At 26.0% G+C, this 19,777-nt stretch overlaps 1 protein-coding gene across 3 annotated transcripts; it reads left to right on the forward strand.

Annotated features, from left to right (window-relative positions):
- Nucleotides 1-4,905: 4,905 nt before the first annotated feature.
- LOC129288963 (UPF0481 protein At3g47200-like) lies at nt 4,906-11,503 on the forward strand. Of its 3 annotated transcripts, none has more exons than XM_054925785.1 (3): nt 4,906-5,042; nt 9,029-9,798; nt 10,591-11,503. In XM_054925785.1, the coding sequence occupies exons 2-3, from the start codon at nt 9,047-9,049 to the stop codon at nt 11,258-11,260; spliced, it is 1,422 nt and encodes a 473-aa protein (XP_054781760.1). In that variant the 5' UTR covers nt 4,906-5,042; nt 9,029-9,046; the 3' UTR covers nt 11,261-11,503. The 3 variants fall into 3 exon arrangements, with proteins under 3 accessions (XP_054781760.1, XP_054781761.1, XP_054781762.1); XM_054925786.1 differs by having other exon boundaries at nt 4,955-5,042; nt 9,026-9,798; XM_054925787.1 differs by lacking the exon at nt 4,906-5,042 and adding an exon at nt 8,302-8,420.
- Nucleotides 11,504-19,777: the final 8,274 nt, after the last annotated feature.

The raw sequence follows: 19,777 nt of genomic DNA on the forward strand, positions 1-19,777 counted from the left end.
TTATTGATCCTTCTTAATATTCAATTTCATAGATAATTTTGTTATTTTAATGTGCGGTTATAAAATATAGTTAGTGACTTCTTTTAAGATAATTTTTTTATATAGTAAAAATTTATTAAAAATTATAAAAGTACTGAAAGGAAATATGAATAATACAAAACAAACAAACAATTCAATTAATTATTGTTATAAAATAAATTAATAAATATTAAATAGAAATTTAGAAAATGAGAATGGTTAAACTAAGAGAAAGAGTAAAAGAAAAATAGAAATATTTAAACAACGTGGAAAACATTTGTAAACACTATCAGATAAATGTTTTTGAACACAAACCTCAATTTTTTGTTGTTTGCATTCAGCAAAAAGCTCACTAAACAATGATAAAATGTTTTCTACATCTTTTAAAATTAATTTGCATCTTAACAAAATTCAAACATGTATTAAAAAAATTGATAATCCAAAAATTAAAAATATGACTCTGTCTCTAAATCTGTCTCTACTTTGAATTAGAGAGTATCAAGAAACAAAAATAATTCTATCTCTAATATATTCATTTCAGTCGTCTCTAATTTCTTCAAAATTAATAAAAATAAAATTATGAAATTTAAAAATATATAGAGAGGGAATTAGAGATGATTAACTTTTTGTCTCTAAATTCATAAAAAAATATATCTCAAATTCAATCTCTAAATCTAAAAAAATGTGAAATTAATATTAGATATCTATGGATTGGAGATGGCTAGTTTAATGATGAAATTTATTTATTTCTCAACTTATTTGTAACATTTTTATTTTTAAAAAATTAAAATTTTGTGATGGATAATGAAAGAAGTCGAGACAGATTTTGTGATCCCTTTTTTAGAGATATATATAAACCATCCCTAAATTTGTCTTCATATTTTAAAATATTTTTTAAATTAAACCCGTGTTTAAAAATATAATTAGTCTCTATTAGAGACAACAATTAGCCTGTCTCTAATTTCCATATCTATTATAATAATTTTTTGTAGTGTTTAATTGATGACTTAAAGATCATGTAGAAGTCAAGTTTAGAGGTATATAATGGGTGTAAGGAAGAAGGATTTAATTTAAGAGCTATGCCTCTCCGTACAATCAATAACTTATTTCCTATTTATGTTAATATGTTAGGGTATATTATAAAATGGCAACTTAACTGCCCTATTTGTGAAGATGTCACACATTCTACAAAACTACAACATGAGGTGAAAAATGTTTACTTTAAGAATAGCAAATTTTTACATCAAAAACATTATTATCAACAGTTGAGAAAAACTTTTAATGAAAATCCAAAAAAAAGTAAGCAACTTTTGCCATTAATAGGTGATGAGCTTTTTAAAAAGATTAAAGATTTGGACATTGAATTTGACAAATTTTTTGTGAGGCACCTAAGGACAAGTGGATGGAAGAAGAGATTTAATTTTTTTTTTTTAACTCTCTTATTGGTCCATCTTGAATTTTAGTGCATTTCAATAATTTAAGATCTTCAATTGTCATTAATATCTTTATAAAATTCCTAATTGTCATTTTAAAAAAATAATCTAGATTTTGTTTTTTCAGTACCTTCCCTATAAAATAAAAAAATACTTATTTAAAGCATAGAAATTCTTATCACTCACAGTAACTTAACATTATTTTAATTATAATCACTTCACCTGTAATTTTGACTAGCAAATTAGTTTATGATGGCTGATTCACGTTTTGGTAACATTTAGTTAATTTCTTAACTGTTTTTTTCAATTTAATAAAATACAGCTGTAAATCAATCAGTTGTAATCCCAACGTACACCATCGTCCGGCTCAAGAGCTCTGGGGTGGCTGCTGGTGGATGAGTGAAGATCACTTTGTTGCTTCACCAAACTTGTACTCGTCTAATAATTAGTATGACATATGCAAAAATGTTATAGGTGACGTCACTCAAATTCATCAATTCAAAATTTAATATAAAATATAAAAACAAGACAAATTACAGTGACACCTTTGGACTAAAATTCATGACACGCAAATATTGTAAAATTTTAAATTTTAATTAATTAAGGACTTTGTTTCTTTTATTGAAATAAAAAATTAATTGATAAAAATATCCTTACGTACATAACCCCTCTGTCTTTATATATATAGTATTTTAAAAAAATTTATTGTCTTTAAATATATGAGCTGTTATGATATTTTTAAGTAATTAAATAATTTTATTTTTGTCTTAAAAAAGAGAATAGATATTAATTGATACTTAACTTACCATCATCATGATACTAATTGAAATTATTAGAGGCAAAATTAAAATTTATTGTAATTTAATATAATTTTAATTAAATAACAAATTTTTATTGATATAATTAAGTTAAGAATTTATGGAGTTAGATTAGAAAATATTTTCATTTTTGTTCTTCTTCATTGTGTTCTTCTTCTTCTTCTTTTTGGATAGGGTAGGGATCGAAATGAGCTGGATCAGGGTTTTTTAAGCTTGAACCAGTAAGATAAGCTAAAAATTGAACATGGGCTCCTCCTCATATGGTTTGAATAAACCTAGTTGCATAATCAAATGATGAGTTCAGGGTCTTTTCAAAATGAAAGATTAAAAAAATAGAGACGAAGAAAAATGGCAGACTTGCATGATAGGAACAAATATGAGATTGTTACTGTTGTAAAACAATATAGAAAATATAAGAAAATGACAAGAAAAATATGGGAGCAACCATGTTGTAGTTCTACTAGGTGCTGCTACTCTACTAATTGCTTGTGCAACTCTTCTACATTTTTAAGGGTAAATTATTGCACTTATTTTCAAAATTTTAATTTCTTCGTTCCTCCCATGTGTTACACGTGGTGGGTGGGTGGCTTTTATGGCCATAAACTCTCCCCATACGATAGAAGTGGTTGATGGGTGGCTTTCATAGCCATTAACTCCTAGCATAGCATTGTGAAAGTTTTTTAAATGCTTTTAGGTTAGATGTGTTCGTATTTAATATCTAATTATATTTTAAATAAAATTATCTTTAATAAAAAATATTTATAAATAAAAAAATATATGGGGAGAATGATAGAAAAATTTCAAAAAAAATTAATTAATTCAACTTAGATCTAAATGTTAAATGTTAAAAATTTACAACTTATTTTTTAAATATTAACATTATTAAAAAATAAATAAATTTATTTTTCCTATTAAATTTTGGGCACAAGCTGTAAATACATCGCAAGGAAGTTGTAAAAGTAAGAGTCAAATTTGTAAATTTTTAAAGCTTGATATCTAAGACTTAAGTTAAATTAATTGACCATCTTAAGACCTATTTTTCATTTTTTTCAAAATTTAGTGTAAATAAAGATCTTAGTCTAAACTTATTAAAGGTTTGGTTTTAATTTTTTTTTTATGCACGCCTTTAAATAGGCTTACAGGCTTTAAATTAAACCTATCAAGGCTTAAATATATTATAAGTAACACAAAATATATTATAATATATTACTTTATTATATATATGTTATATATATATGAGCCCTGAATATTATAATAATATATAATTTGTGAAACACGTCTATTTGATTGAATTGGAGCTAGACTTTAATATATGGCCTGTTTGAATAAATACTCCCCCTAGAGAACATCTTCTAAAAATATTTTTTAGTGGTTAATATATGTTTTTTAATATTATTTATATTTAAATTTATTAATTATAAAAATATAATGTAAATTTAAATTATATATTATTTAAATATGGATAAAATTAAAAAAAATTATATTTTTTTAAAAAATTAATAATTTAATAATTTTTTATTTTTATAAAATAGTTAAAATTGTTTTATAACACAAACAGAATCGAGTAGTATTGCAGCAAGGTTAGGCCTCCACACTTCGATGAATCCAAACATGCATGCCCTCTCTCTCCCGCACCCCATTATTGCTCTTCCTTGCCAAAAAAAAAAATTCTTTCCCATGTCAAATCCCAAGAAAATTAAATTCTCTTTAATAATGTTGACGCGAAATGTACGTGCCTTTCATCTCAGAAATTTATTTATTCCCTCCTTATATCTTTTAAAAATTTTATTTTATTTAAAATAAAAGATGATTAATACTTCCGTTTGAATATTTTTAATTAAATTTATTTTTTTAATAAAGTAATTATTTAATTTTTAATTAATTATATTTTTTTTATATTTATTTTTATTAAATATCTTATAATAAATAGAAAGTTATTATCAATAGAAATACTTTTGAAATAAAGACAATGATTACATTTTAAAAAATTAAAAATATTTTATATTTTTAAATATCTAACTCCTCAAAAAATATCTTTTACTTTTCAATAGAGGAAATAGCTTATTATAATTATTTTTAATTATATCTCTATTTTATTTATTATTTTTTAAATAATAACATACTGAAATTTTAATTATTATTATCAAAATATTTATATAAAATATTTAATGAAGATAAAATTATAAAGATACTCCCTCTGTTAAAAAATATAAAGTATTTTTTGAGGAGTTAAATATTTAAAAATATAAGGTGTTTTTAGTCTTTCAAGGTGTAATCATTATTTTTTTTAAGTGACTTATTGGTAATAACTTTATATTTATTGTAGGGTGTTTAATAGAGATAAATATGAAAAGATAGAGTTAGTTAAAAAGTAAATAACTACTTTATTAAGAAGTTAGATTCAATTAAAAAAATTTATATTTTTTAATGGAAGGAGTATAATTTAAAAAAAAAACTTAAAAATTTAACTACCTTTTTTGAGAACTGTATATTGGTTTTTAATATTTTATATTTTAATAAAAAAAAGTATTATTCATCTCCCGCCACCGGAAAGATCTACTAAACATCGAGGCACCCTATTGTGTCGTCTTCTATATCATCCAACAAAGATCCCGAACCCAAACACCCACGCACGCCCGCTCTCTCTCTCTCTCTCTCTCTCACATTCTTCCTCTATCTATCTTAAATTAAATCCTGAACTCAGATTTCAGACTATATTCAGCCAACACAACACAAAGATCATTTTCTGAGAAGAGACAACGAACTGTTCCAGGTTCAGAAATCTTTCATTTATATCCACTCTTCTTCTTCTTTTTTACTTCTTTTGTTGTTCTTTTGTTTTTGAAGAAATATAGAAACTTAGTTTTACTGAAGAAATACAGAAACTTTTTACGGTATTATGTTTTATGTTATTTCTTCCGCTTGCATCTATGCTCTGTATTTTTCTTGCTTTCGTTTCTCTTTTTATTCTTTTTTTATGATCTATATTTCTATTTTGTAGTGTTTACTATGGGACTGGAAACCCTTAAAATTACTGTGAGGGTCTTCTCTGTATCTATTGTTAGCTCAGCTACTGCCAAAATGATGTTAAGTTTTTATTTTTAATAAAAAAATTAGACTGTCTAATTATTGGACAACTAAGTTAACTTAAAGTATATGAAATACAAAATATTTTATCAAATAAATAGATTAAAAAAATGAGAGATTAATATAAGTTGGATTTCTCAATAGCAAGATGTCTGAGATTGAGAAAATTAAGCACAATTAGAAGAATATCTAGAAAGTGCAACAAAATTTTGATGAAATTTATCAAATAATTAAGGTATAATCAATTTTTTTTAATATAAACAGTCTAGGCAAACAACGTAATGTAGGACTTTTATTTTATTTTCCCCCGGTTTTTCAGCGAGGTAGGACCACCAGCTGCATAGTGGTAGTGGATCATACTAATCTTCTATCCTTTTAAGTTGGCCATTATTAGTCCTTTTGCTTCTGATCAGTATGCACACGCGGGTACTGAACAGTTCCCACGTGAATTGGCCCGGAAAAAGGGGGAAAAAAAAAAAGGTTCCCACGTGTCTCTATTCTTCATCTTCTGCCTCCTTTCTCCATCTTTCATCTTTACCATCCCAAGAAGCAAGATCTGGCCGAGGTAAAAGATGCAGAGTGGAACTGAGGAGGACGTGAAGCTGCTAGCTGTTGCAAATAGCCTCTATTATTCATCATTGTCTTCTTTGTTCTTTCTTTCATTTTCTACTTCCTCTTCTCTTGCCATCTTCTAGTTTTCCTTTTCAGTTTTTTTTTTTTAACTCTACTTCTCTCTTCTTCGTCTCCTATCTTTTAATTTTTCCTTTCCTTTTTCACAGTATTCTTCTTTTTCCCCCCTTCTCGTCTGGCAAAACTAGTGAACCGGCTGGTTTTACTTTCTAGGAACAATTATATTCAAGCACTGCTCATGAAAGTTATTCTCGAGCAGTCCTTGTATGCGATTTCTCCTACTTGTTTCGCTGGTATGGAGTTAGGATTTAATAATAAAGAGGGCTGAGATTAAAAAGCTTACTTCTTTTGAATCACAATATCAGTCGTTTTTAAAAGTTTTATTTAATTTAAAATATTGAGTATTAAACAGGTTTTATATATTTTATGTCAATTTTATTTTTACTTTATTGAATAATTAATGAAAATATTTTAAATAAATCAAATTTTATATTTATTATACTCAAGAGTAGATTAGAAAAATATATTTTTTTAAAAAAAATTAAGATTTTAACCACTATTTTAAAAGCATAAATTAATTAACAAAAATAAATATTATAGTCCAGAATCAATTTTTCTTATAATTGAGATTATTTCTTATAATTTTGGGTCAACTAACACTTTAAACTTTTTTGACGGTAGGATGTTTGGTACACCATTTTTAAATATTGAAAAACAAAATTATTTTTTTTATTTAAAAATGTAAAATATTTTTAATTAAATTTCACCATCAGTAAATTAATTATTACTTTTAAACTAACATTTTCTTTTCATACTCATCATTATTAAACACTCTACAATAAATATAAAGTCATTTATCAATGGGGGTATTTTTGAAAAAAATAATAATTATATTTTAAAAGATTAAAAATGTTTTACATTTTTTTAAAATTTAATTTTTAAAAAAATATTTTATATTTTTAAATGATTAGAATATGAGATATTTTTGAGCAAATAATTGGAGAAAAAAAAAATTTAACCCTATTTTTAAATAAATAAAAAAAGTTTAGACAGCCCCGTGGCTACGAAGTAGAAGATCCAACATAATGCAATGGTATAGAGTATAAATCCAACGTAATGTAATGTAGGACCCTTTTTTTTTTTTGGGCTACGTAGGATCAGCTATACATAGGGTAATAGCCTTCTTTCTTTTTTAGTTAACTTTTCATTCCATCAGTCTTTTGCTTCTCAGTTTGCAGAAGACTCCAAAGTACCCAACAGCTCCCTCCTTAAATATAGTAATAATCACACACCGATATCTCTATTGAGGTAGGCCATGTAATGAAGAGGATGCATGCATGTGAAGCTGCCGTCAAAGGTGTTCAAAATCGATTCAAATTAAAAGGATCGATCCAAACCAATCCAAACCGACAAAAATTGATCAAAACCGAACAACAATCAAGTCTGCTTCGGTTTTTATGATATAAAAACCGATTGGTTCGGTTCAAGTTTGGTTTTGAGTACTAGAAACCGAACCAAACCGAACCAAACTTGATTAAAAAATTTTATTTATTTATTTGTAAAATATATAACCATTTATCTACAAGAAGCATTTTGTTTTGAATTTTTTATAATAATAAATAAACATTTTTAAAATACTTGAATGAAAATGCATAATATTAAGTAATTATAATAATCATGCTATGATCATCATTTAATTATTTACAACCTAAAAGCCTCAGCATTCAATTTATCTACAAGAAACATTTTGTTTTGAATTTTATATAATAAGTTTTTCATTATTTATTAAAATATAGATACATAGATAAACATTTTCAAAGGATTTTAATGAAAATACATAATATTAAATAATTTTAATCTTAAAAACTTATATCAATTTTTATGATTAATTATTATTATCACATTAAAATTTTATTATATTTTTATACCTCTATTTATGAAAAAAAAAAGAGTCAAAAAGAATTAAATTTAATTTTAGTACATAGCACCATTATGAAGATGGAGAAAAGGAAAATAAATTAAACAAGTGCATTAAAACTTGATCAAGACTTTAACCAAACCGAACTAAACCGAAAATAAAACCGAACCAAACCGAACTTCATAAAAATCGATCAGGTCTCAATTATCAGTAAACCGAATGGTTCGGTTCGGTTTGGTTTTTGCTCAAAATTAAATCAAACTGAATTTATGAACACCCCTAGCTGTCGTTGCCAAGTGTCTCTATGCCACTATTCATCCTTGTCTTGTTTTCTCTGTTCTTTCTTCAATCTTGGTATTCCATCTTTTCCATTCCTTCTTTTGAGTCTTCCTCCTTTTCTTCCTGTTGACCGACACAACCAGTCAAGCAGCTGCTTTTACTGGTTTCCCCCGGTTTGTTGACTGGTTTCTCCAAACACCCCCAATTCCTTGGCCAGTTTTGGACTGACAGATTCCGGTATGGGTTTTAAGTTATTGTAGGTTCAAATAACTCTATCCTTGAACAAAATATCCTCACCACCTCCTTTCTCTCCCACTCTCTCATAATCCATGTGAACTACTCTTATCCTATTTTATAAAACATTTTTGTTAAAAAAAAATTTAGGCGAGTTGAATTCTGAATAATTATCAAGGTACATACAAATCACTTATCAATAAAATTATCACATTGACTATCAGATTTTAAACCCATAATCATATGATTTATATGATCAAAATTTTTGCAACTAGACCAACCTTTGTTGGATTTACAAGACATATTTTGATAAGAATATTGTGAGTACCAATGAAATCGATTAGACGAAGCTTGGAATCTTAATTTTTTATTGAACATCCAAATATATCTTTCATTTAACAAGAAAGACTAAGGTTTTGAAATTATTTTTATTAATGAATCATTATTTTTTTAAAACATGTTATATTATAGTACAACAAATCACTACCCAAAAAACATCTTATAAGATGGAGCAGATGGAGTAGTTATTTAGCTCCTACATTTATTAGCAGAATTTTTTTAAAAAAAAAATATATAACAGCTTTCTTCTTCTGTCATTTGGCTAATAGCAGGTTGGGATTCAGTATTCAATGGGATCTAATACAAAATTATCCGGTTCATCAAATCCTAAGTATGAGATAGTGAAAAACATTACGATCGATATAAAAACTGAACTGGAAGATCCAATGATGAACACAAGTAAGTGTAACATCTACAGAGTCCCATGCAATCTTCGGAAGCTGAATGAGGATGCCTACACTCCTCAGTTGGTTTCAATAGGACCACTTCACTATGATCCGAAAGAGCTAAAACCAATGCAAATGCACAAACTTCACTACTTGGATCTCTTCAAGGAACGTGTCAAGGGCAAAATTGGAGCCCTGGTCAAGTTCAAGGACTTCCTTGAAGAAAAAGAAGAAGACATACGCCAATGCTATGCAGAAAAGCTGTTGCCCGAGATCACGCCGCAGAAGTTGGTGGACATGATGTTATTGGATTCTGTATTCATCATGGAACTATTTCTGAGGATTCAGGAGAAAAAAGAAGAAGAAAACAGTGATTATGTTATACTGAAACAAACATGGCTGAACAAGAGTATCCAGAGAGACTTGCTTCTGCTTGAAAATCAGATTCCATTGATCATCTTGGAAGAGTTATACAACTCTGTCGTCCCTGCCTCCGTTAACAAGCGTTGCAGATTCATTGAGGTCGCTTACAATTACTTCAAGTGTTTTCATCCTTATAAACAAGATTCGGATCATCCCGAGCCCTCATCGGGGTTTGAACAAGTGAAGCAGAACTGGAAAAATAATGCCCCATTACATTTCACTGATTTCATCAGGTATGTACTTTTATCTCCAAAAGCACTGCATTTAATTTCCAATAGTAATCTTGATATTCAAATACTGTTTATTGCGATTACAGTGACTTTTTTTTTCCCCCCCGAAAAAAGGACTAGTCATCTTGATTGTACAAAACTCTCTCTCTGTTGAGGAATTTAAAGCATCTTTTGAGGGTTTGGCTATTAAAAAAGTATAACATTTTTAGTGTTTTAAAATATAATTAATGTGCCTTTTTTTAAAAAGTATTTTAAATAAATAAATGACTTTATATTTATTTTAAAGTAAAATATATAATTAAATACGGATAAATATAAAAAAACAATGTTAATTTGAAAATAATTAATTATTTTATTGGAGTGAGATTCGGTTAAAAATATCTTACACTTTTTAACAAAGAAATTACTAATTATATATTGTTACATTCCTATCATTATAATAATTAGATCGATAATATTTCGTATAGTTTTTTTAATAATTTCATCGCTACAGTTTAAAAATTTATAAATAAGTTCAGGTTTTATTGGTTGGCTTTTCTTCATTTAGATTTCCCTCTTATTCCTCTCCATGGAACATCTCAACCATTGTATCAAATTTTAAACAAACTACATTTAATATTTTAAAAAATATTTTTAATATTTTCACCAAAGTTTCGAACTATTGAAATCAAGTTTCAGAAGTTTGAAAATATTTCTTTATCACTAATAATAACGACGACGACGACGACAACAACGACAATAATAACAGCAGCAGCAACAAATTGACTAAATCTTGTGAGGATATTATTTGACCAGGTACTTCTACCTTTGTAAGGAAATGACTGGTCATCAAAAAGTGTCGTCCTCCTGTGTTCTAAGGACTGCAACCAAGTTGCAAGAATCTGGAGTGAGCTTTGAGAAAGTCACCGATCGATCCTTAGCTGACATAAAGTTGGAGAAAGTTAAAATCTTGAGTTGGTTTTTGTGCTTGGGTTGTCTACCAAAATCCTCGTACTTCAAAGCTCGTTTACAAATCCCACAGTTAAAAATAGACAACACAACAGAATGTGTTCTCAGAAACCTTATAGCCTTCGAGCAGTGTCATTACTCGGATCAACCTTACATCTGTAACTATGTCTCTCTCATTGACTCTCTCATTCACACGAAAGACGATGTTGAATTGCTGGTTGAGAAGGAAGTCATTGTCCATGAACTTGGGAGTGACAAGGAAGTGGCGACCCTGGTGAACAGTCTCTGCAAACATGTTGTGGTGAACAAGACATGCTATAACAAGATTACATATGATCTGAATAAACATTACCAGAATGAATGGTATCGTACAATGGCTTCGTTGAGATTGGTATACTTTAGAGACGCTTGGAGGGCAAGTTCTACTTTGGTCGGAATTGCTGTCCTGGTGTTCACAATTTTCAACTTTTGCCGAGTTGTTAGATTGGTCCTGGACCTTGATCAAAGGCGACCTTAATTAGTTGTGTTGTAGCATATATGGAATCTTTGAATTATAAGTGACTAAAATGACACTGTCGATCGTGTGATAAGTAACGTGAGAAGATGTTCGCTAGTGTTTTGTTCAGATTTTGGTGAATAATGTGTGATCTTGATAATATGTATTGTTCGTGGGTGTGTCTGAAACTAAATGTAGAAGTTTAAATGTACGGCTTCAATTATTGGTTGAATAAGTAAAGCATTCATGGCGCTACTTTATTTCTGTGAAATTTCTAATTGACTTGTATATATTCTAGTTGTCAATATTATGATAACAAGTTTTAAAAATTTAAATAAGGATTAAGTCTTTTTTATTTTTTTAGTACTACCTTACAAAAGATGACTACTGAAAGTTAAAGGCATGTTAGAAAATTACTGATATCGAGCTGACAAAAAACAAAAGTTGTGTTTTTCGTAAGAAATCCTCACAAAAGGATGACTACTGAAAAATCGAAGGTCTAGTTGGCCAAGAAAGAAAAAGGAAAAATCAAAGGTTTGTTAGAAATTTGTGGAAATTTAGTTTAAAAAAAAAACAAAGATAGGTTGATTTTTAAGTAATGCCCACTTGTGACTACTTGGGAAAAATAAATCAAGGGAAAATGATATTTAAGGACTTTTAATAATATTAAGTATAGTTAAAGACCTAAAATTAAGAAATTTTATAAAACGATCATGACTTTTAGTTGAGATTAAAAAAAATATTGATTGTTGTTCAGTACTTACCTTTCATAGTTTCAGCACTCATTTTTTATAGTCATCTTTAATATTTTTCAATACTCATTTTTTTCATCTTAGATGTTTTCAATGCTTATCTTCTACGGTTTTAATACATACTACAAAAATTTAAAATAAGTTTTTTTTTCAATACTGAAAAAATGGAACATGAGTGTTACAAATGTCTAAGGTGAAAAAAAAAATATGAGTACCAAAGATCTTAAAGATGAATATATAAAATGTAAAAGAGGAGTATTGAAAATATAAAAGAGGGTGCTAAAAAATTAACTTAGAAAGATGCAGTTTGGGTCCAGATGATTTAGTGTTTGTAAATTCCTGGGGGCAAGATCCCAAGTAATTTTGACCATCATAGGTGGAGTGTAAAGGAAGTGATCTTAATTAGCTTGGTCTTTGATTCAGTAGTTAAGGCTTTTAGATTTTTCTTAATTAATACTCTTTTAATTATTTGAAGGCATTTTATCTAGTGTTGAATTTGGGCCTCAAAAGTTCTACATTCGTTGCAAACAATGTGCATACAAATTTGGTTGAAGCCGGCCAAATATACATTCATTTAATAAGAGAGAGAGCAGAAGATACTCACTCTATCTCTGCATATAAAGTATCTTTTAAAAATTTATTTTATCATTAAAAATAATAATAATATTTTTGTATAATTAAATAATTTTATTCTTATCTTAAAAAATAAAATATATTATTAATTGTATATTTTCTCTACTACCATCGTGATATTAATTATGATATTATTAAGAGTAAAATTAAAAAATTATTGTATTTTTATGTGAATTCAACTAAATAACAAACATTTATTAGTATGTGAAATTCGATTAAAAATATCTTATATATAAGGACGGAGGGAGTTTATATTTAAAAAATTTGTAGCCTTCATTGAATAAGAAATTTTTAAGTAAATCAAATACACCATGTCATTTATAATTTGTTCAATTAAAATGCTAAGTAATCTTGTTAAGTTAATTATGATTAGGTATTAAATATAAGTATATCTTTCAATTATAATTTAAATATTAATTTATCACATTGTGAGGGACTATCCCATTAAGACCTAACCCATTAATTATTTTAATAATTATTTATTTTTTATTACAAATAAAGATCATAATCTTTCCATGACATTTCAATATAATTCAAGGTCATTAATGTCTCTACCAGATCTCTAATTGTCCTCTTTGAAAAAAAAAGATTTTTTTTTTCTACTACCTGCCCTTTAAATAAAAATACTTATTTAAAGGATTGAAACTCTAATTACTCACGTTAACTTGAAATTATTTTAAATATAATTATAATCACTTCACCTGCAATCAGACTAGCAAGTTAGTCGTATAATCACTAATGGCTGATTCACATTTTGGTAATATTTAATTAATTTCTTAACTGATTTTTTTAAATTTAATTAAATATAGCTGTAAATCACATGGGTTGTCATCCCAAGGCCTACAATCGTGCGGGTCAAGAGCTCTGGACTGGCCGGTGGTGAGGGAGGATCATTTTTTTACTTTGCCAAACGGCCACTCGTTTAATAATGGATTAAATGCCACACATAATTAGAATGACATATGCTAAAACGAGATGGGTGACGTCACTCAAAATCGTCAATTCAATATTAATATAAAATATACTCCCTCCGTATAAAAATATAATACATTTTAACCGAATCTCACATTTTAATAAAATAATTATTTACTTTTAAATTAATCATATTTTTTATATTTAATCCTATTAAATACCCTATAATAAATATAAAGTCATTATTAATAGGACAATTTTAAAAAAATAATCATTACACTTTAAAAGATTAAAAATACCTTACATTTTTAAACATTCAACTTCTTAAAAAATGCCTTACATTTTTAAATGGAGGGTTTAACTCAAGACAAATGACAGTGATACCTTTAGACTAAAATTCATGACACATAAATATCGTACAATTTTAAATTTTAATTAGTTAAGGACTTTGTTTCTTTTATTGAAATAATAAATCAATTGATAAAAATATCCTTATTTACATGTAAGTTAAAAAATTTACCGAGTTAGATTAGAAAATCAAATGCTAAATTGAAATATAGTTTTTTATTTACCTTTTTTGTGCTCTATAAGGCAGGGATTGAAATGAACTAGGTAAGGCTAGAGTCGGTTTTGGTTTTGTAAGCCTAAACCAGTATGATAAGCCTAATTTTTCAGATGTGAATGCTTAAAAATAAAAGATAAAAGGAAATAGAGATAAAGAAAATTGAAAGAATTGCGCATGATGGAAGTAAACACGAGATTGTCACTGTTATAAAAAATATTATAGAAAATTTAAGATAGAAAATCAGGAGAAAAACATAGGAGTGACGGTGTTGTGGTTCCACCAGGTGCTACTGCTCTACTAATTATTGGACTCGACTTTTCTTTATTTATTTTTATTTATTTTCCCTTCACTTATCATTTCAATCATTGAACCTATTTTAAATAATTAAAATTTTAATATTTTATAAAATTATTATTATATTTATTTTTTATAAAAATTCACATTTAAATAAAAATAAAAAATACTTATAGAAAGGATTGAAGCTCTAATTACTCACATTAACTTGAAATTATTTTAATTATAATTATAATCACTTCACCTGCAATCAGACTAGCAAGTTAGTCGCATAATCACCAATGCCTGACTCACATTTTGGTAATATTTAATTAATTTCTTAACTGATTTTTTTTAATTTAATAAAATATAGCTGTAAATCACATGGGTTGTAATCCCAAGGCCTAAGATCGTGCGGGTCAAGAGCTCTGGGCTGGCTGGTGGTGGGGGGGGATCATTTTTTTACTTTACCAATCTGCCACTCGTTTAATAATGGATTAAATGCCACACATAATTAGAATGACATATGCTAAAATAAGATAGGTGACGTCACTCAAATTCATCAATTCAATATTAATATAAAATATATTCCCTCCATTTAAGAATATAAAATATTTTTAACTGAATCTCACCTCTCAATAAAATAATTACTTACTTTTAAATTAATCATATCTTTATATTTAACCCTATTAAATGTCCTATAATAAATATAAAGGCATTATCAATATGAGTACTTTAAAAACAAAGATAATGATTACATCTCAAAAGATTAAAAATACTTTATATTTTTAAATATATAACTTCTTAAAAAATATCTTATATTTTTTAACAGAAAGAGTACAACTCCAGGAAAATGAAAATGACACCTTCATTTCCTCCCTTCTCCACTTTTCATTTCAACCATTGAGTGTGTGTTTGTTTTTCAATTTACTAAAAGTTCATTTGGTGAAAATCAGTTTAATAAAAGTCAGTTGTTGTAATAAAATTTGTATTTGGATATATTTTTTTTAAAAGTCAATTTGATACAGTGAAAGTTGTTTGATTTGTCGTATGAAATATGCTTTTAAATGTACAATTATTAAAAAGGACATTAATTTTTGATGATTTATAATTTTTATTATACAAATGTAATATATTTAAAATATTTAAAAAATAATAAAAATTTTAAACAATATAAATTTTGATCTATAATGCTAAAAATTTGATCTCTAGTTATTTTTTTTAATTTATAATTTTAGAAAATGTGATAAAGATTTATAATTTTTATTATACATTAATATTACAAAATAACATGATTAATTATTCAATTCAGAATGCTAAAAACTTGATACCTAATTATTATTATTGAAATAATAATTATATTTTTAATAAATTAACTATTTTTTAAATAAAAAAATAAGAGATTAAACTTGAGATAGTATGGTCAAATAATATTCTACTTTTTAAATTCACTTTTCAAAAGCTCTAAATAGTTATGTTTCAAAAATTCACTTTCAGCTATTGTTTGAATGTACTTTTAGGATATTCTTTCCTATAAAATATTTTACCCAAATAACTTTTAACTTCCTGAAAGTATATTTTTTTCGAATTATAATATAAATTATTTTTTAAAAATTTTATTTGATTCAAAATATTAGACGTTAGACAGTATCACATATATTTTTTCTAATTATGCCTTTATTTTATTGAATAATTATGATGATATTTTGAATAAGCTAAATGTTATATTCATTATACTCAATAGCATGATTGAAAAAATATAATTTTTTTTAAAAATCAAGATTTTAATCACTTTTTTTAAAACATAAATTAGTTAACGATAATAAATATTATAGTCCAAAGCATATACTACTAAGTTTTTATAAATTTTGAAGATATATAATCTTTATATAATACTAAAAAAATTAAAAATTAGGAGAGCCGCAACCCTTACCGGACCCCCTTCTTTCCCCCTTACTGGCCTCAATTTGTTGACTGGTTCCCCGTGTCCTTGACTTAATTGGCTTCTCTTGGACTGGACTACAGGCCCGTTCGTAGACTGGCAAGTTTCAATCTAAATTTTACATTGTTGATTCAAATAACTGTTGATTCAAATAACTATATTGTTGAAGAAAATATCCTTCTTCTCAGGATACATTATCTATTGTGATTTATACCATTGAGATTTAAAGAATATTTTATATTCATTAGTCTTTTAAAATATTTATTAATTATTAATTATTATTTTCTTCACACACAATTTACAATTTTTTTGGAGCAAATTTTACAAGTTTACTTTTAAGATCTACATATTTTTTAGAAATTTATAACTTAACTAGTGTATTTGCTATTTATAAATGCAAGCGTTGTTTACATTAATTATAAATTATTGAAGGAGGATTTATAAATTTTGGAGAAAAATTTATAATTATAACACTATTTTGAAAACTTAATTGATATTAATTTTTTTATAGGATACTTATTTATTATTTTACGAGTGTTTTTTTTATAATTGAGATTATTTTAACCGAATCTTACATTTTAATAAAATAATTATTTACTTTTAAATTAATCATATTTTTTTATATTTAATCCTATTAAATACCTTATAATAAATATAAAATCATTATTAATAAGGAAATTTAAAAAAATAATCATTACACTTTAAAAAATTAACAATACCTTACATTTTTAAATATTCAACTTCTTAAAAAATGTTTTATATTTTTAAATGGAGGGTTTAACTCAAGACAAATGACAGTGATACCTTTAGACTGAAATTCATGACACATAAATATTGTACAATTTTAAATTTTAATTAATTAAGGACTTTGTTTCTTTTATTGAAATAATAAATCATTTGATAAAAATATCCTTATTTACATGTAAGTTAAAATATTTACGGAGTTAGATTAGAAAATCAAATGCTAAATTGAAATATAGTTTTTTATTTACCTCTTTTGTGCTCTATAAGGCAGGGATTGAAATGAACTAGGTAAGGCTAGAGTCGGTTTTGGTTTTGTAAGCCTAAACCAGTATGATAAGCCTAATTTTTCAGATGTGAATGCTTAAAAATAAAAGATAAAAGGAAATAGAGATAAAGAAAATTGAAAGAATTGCGCATGATGGAAGTAAACACGAGATTGTCACTGTTATAAAAAATATTATAGAAAATTTAAGATAGAAAATCAGGAGAAAAACATAGGAGTGACGGTGTTGTGGTTCCACCAGGTGCTACTGCTCTACTAATTATTGGACTCGACTTTTCTTTATTTATTTTTATTTATTTTCTCATCACTTATCATTTCAATCATTGAATTTATTTTTAATGATTAAAATTTTAATGTTTTATAAAATTATTATTATATTTATTTTTTTATAAAACTTCATATTTAAATAAAAAAAATACTTATAGAAAGGATTGAAGCTCTAATTACTCACATTAACTTGAAATTATTTTAATTATAATTATAATCACTTCACCTGCAATCAGACTAGCAAGTTAGTCGCATAATCACCAATGCCTGACTCACATTTGGTAATATTTAATTAATTTCTTAACTGATTTTTTTTAATTTAATAAAATACAGCTGTAAATCACATGGGTTGTAATCCCAAGGCCTAAAATCGTGCGGGTCAAGAGCTCTGGGCTGGCTGGTGTGGGGGAGGATCATTTTTTTACTTTACCAATCTGCCACTCGTTTAATAATGGATTAAATGCCACACATAATTAGAATGACATATGCTAAAATGAGATAGGTGACGTCACTCAAATTCATCAATTCAATATTAATATAAAATATATTCCTTCCATTTAAGAATATAAAATATTTTTAACCGAATCTCACCTCTCAATAAAGTAATTACTTATTTTTAAATTAATTATATCTTTATATTTAACCCTATTAAATGTCCTATAATAAATATAAAAACATTATTAATATGAGTACTTTTTAAAAAAGACAATGATTACATCTCAAAAGATTAAAAGTACCTTATATTTTTAAATATCCAACTTCTTAAAAAATACCTTATATTTTTAAACGAAAAGAGTACAACTCGAGGCAAATGAAAATGACACCTTCATTTCCTCCCCTCTCCATTTCCTCTCTTCTCCACTTTTCATTTCAACCATTGAATGTGTGTTTGTTTTTCAGTTTACTAAAAGTTCATTTGATAAAATTAATTTAATAAAAGTCAGTTGTTGTAATAAAATTTGTATTTGGATATATTTTTTTTTAAAAGTCAATTTGATACACTGAAAGTTGTTTGATTTGTCGTATGAAATATGCTTTTAAATGTACAATTATTAAAAAGGACATTAATTTTTGATGATTTATAATTTTTATTATACAAATGTAATATATTTAAAATATTTAAAAAATATAATAAAATTTTAAACAATATAAATTTTGATCTATAATGCTAAAAATTTGATCTCTAGTTATTTTTTTTAATTTATAATTTTAGAAAATGTGATAAAGATTTATAATTTTTATTATACATTAATGCTACAAAATAACATGATTAATTATTCAATTTAGAATGCTAGAAACTTGATACCTAATTATTATTATTGAAATAATAATTATACTTTTAATGAATTAACTATTTTTTAAATAAAAAAATAAGAGATTAAACTTGAGATAGCATGGTCAAATAATATCATACTTTTTAAATTCACTTTCCAAAAGCTCTAAATAGTTATGTTTAAAAATTCACTTTTAGCTATTGTTTGAATGTACTTTCAGGATATTCTTTCCTATAAAATATTTTACCCAAATAACTTTTAACTTTCTATAAGTAAAATTTTACTTTCTAAATATGAAAAACAAGAAAACCAAACGAATCCTGAATTTATTTTTAAATGGTTAAAATTTGATGTTTTATGAAATTATTATTAAAATAAAAAATTTTATAAAAAATAAATATAATGATAATTTTATAAAATATTAAAATTTTAACTATTTAAAAATAGATCTTAACTAGAAGTGGAGAGAAAATAAAGAGAGAGAAAAATAGAGAAAAGCCGAGTCCCATAACTCATACCGCCGAAAAACTTCCTTAACCTCTTCAGATTAGAGTTCTTTACATTTAGTATTTTACTATATGTCAGAGTAAGATTATCTTTACTGTTAATGAAAAAACAGTGTAAATAAAAATCTTAGTCTAAGCTTATTGAAGGTCTGGTCTTGCTTAAAGACCTATTTAAAAGTTTTTTTTTTATGCAAGCCTTTCAATAGATAATAAGGCTTTAAACTAAACCTATCAAAACTTAAATATATTAGATATGTATGTTTGTACGTATGCGCACTTGTGTAATATTATATAATATATAATTTGTTAATCATGTTGGTTTGATTGACTTGGGGTTATACTTTAATGAAAAAGATATGGCTTATTTAAATAAAAACTCCATTCAGT

Source organism: Prosopis cineraria, unplaced genomic scaffold (assembly GCF_029017545.1).
Source record: "Prosopis cineraria cultivar Desert tree isolate PC_DT_omini unplaced genomic scaffold, ASM2901754v1 PC12, whole genome shotgun sequence".
Taxonomy (NCBI): domain Eukaryota; kingdom Viridiplantae; phylum Streptophyta; class Magnoliopsida; order Fabales; family Fabaceae; genus Prosopis; species Prosopis cineraria.

Excerpts from the sequence above, each read along its gene's own strand:
- LOC129288963 (XM_054925785.1), top strand. The coding sequence starts at position 9,047 with ATGGGATCTAATACAAAATTATCCGGTTCATCAAATCCTAAGTATGAG. Across the intron at positions 9,799-10,590 it reads CATTTCACTGATTTCATCAG|GTACTTCTACCTTTGTAAGG; the intron begins GTATGTACTTTT and ends TTATTTGACCAG.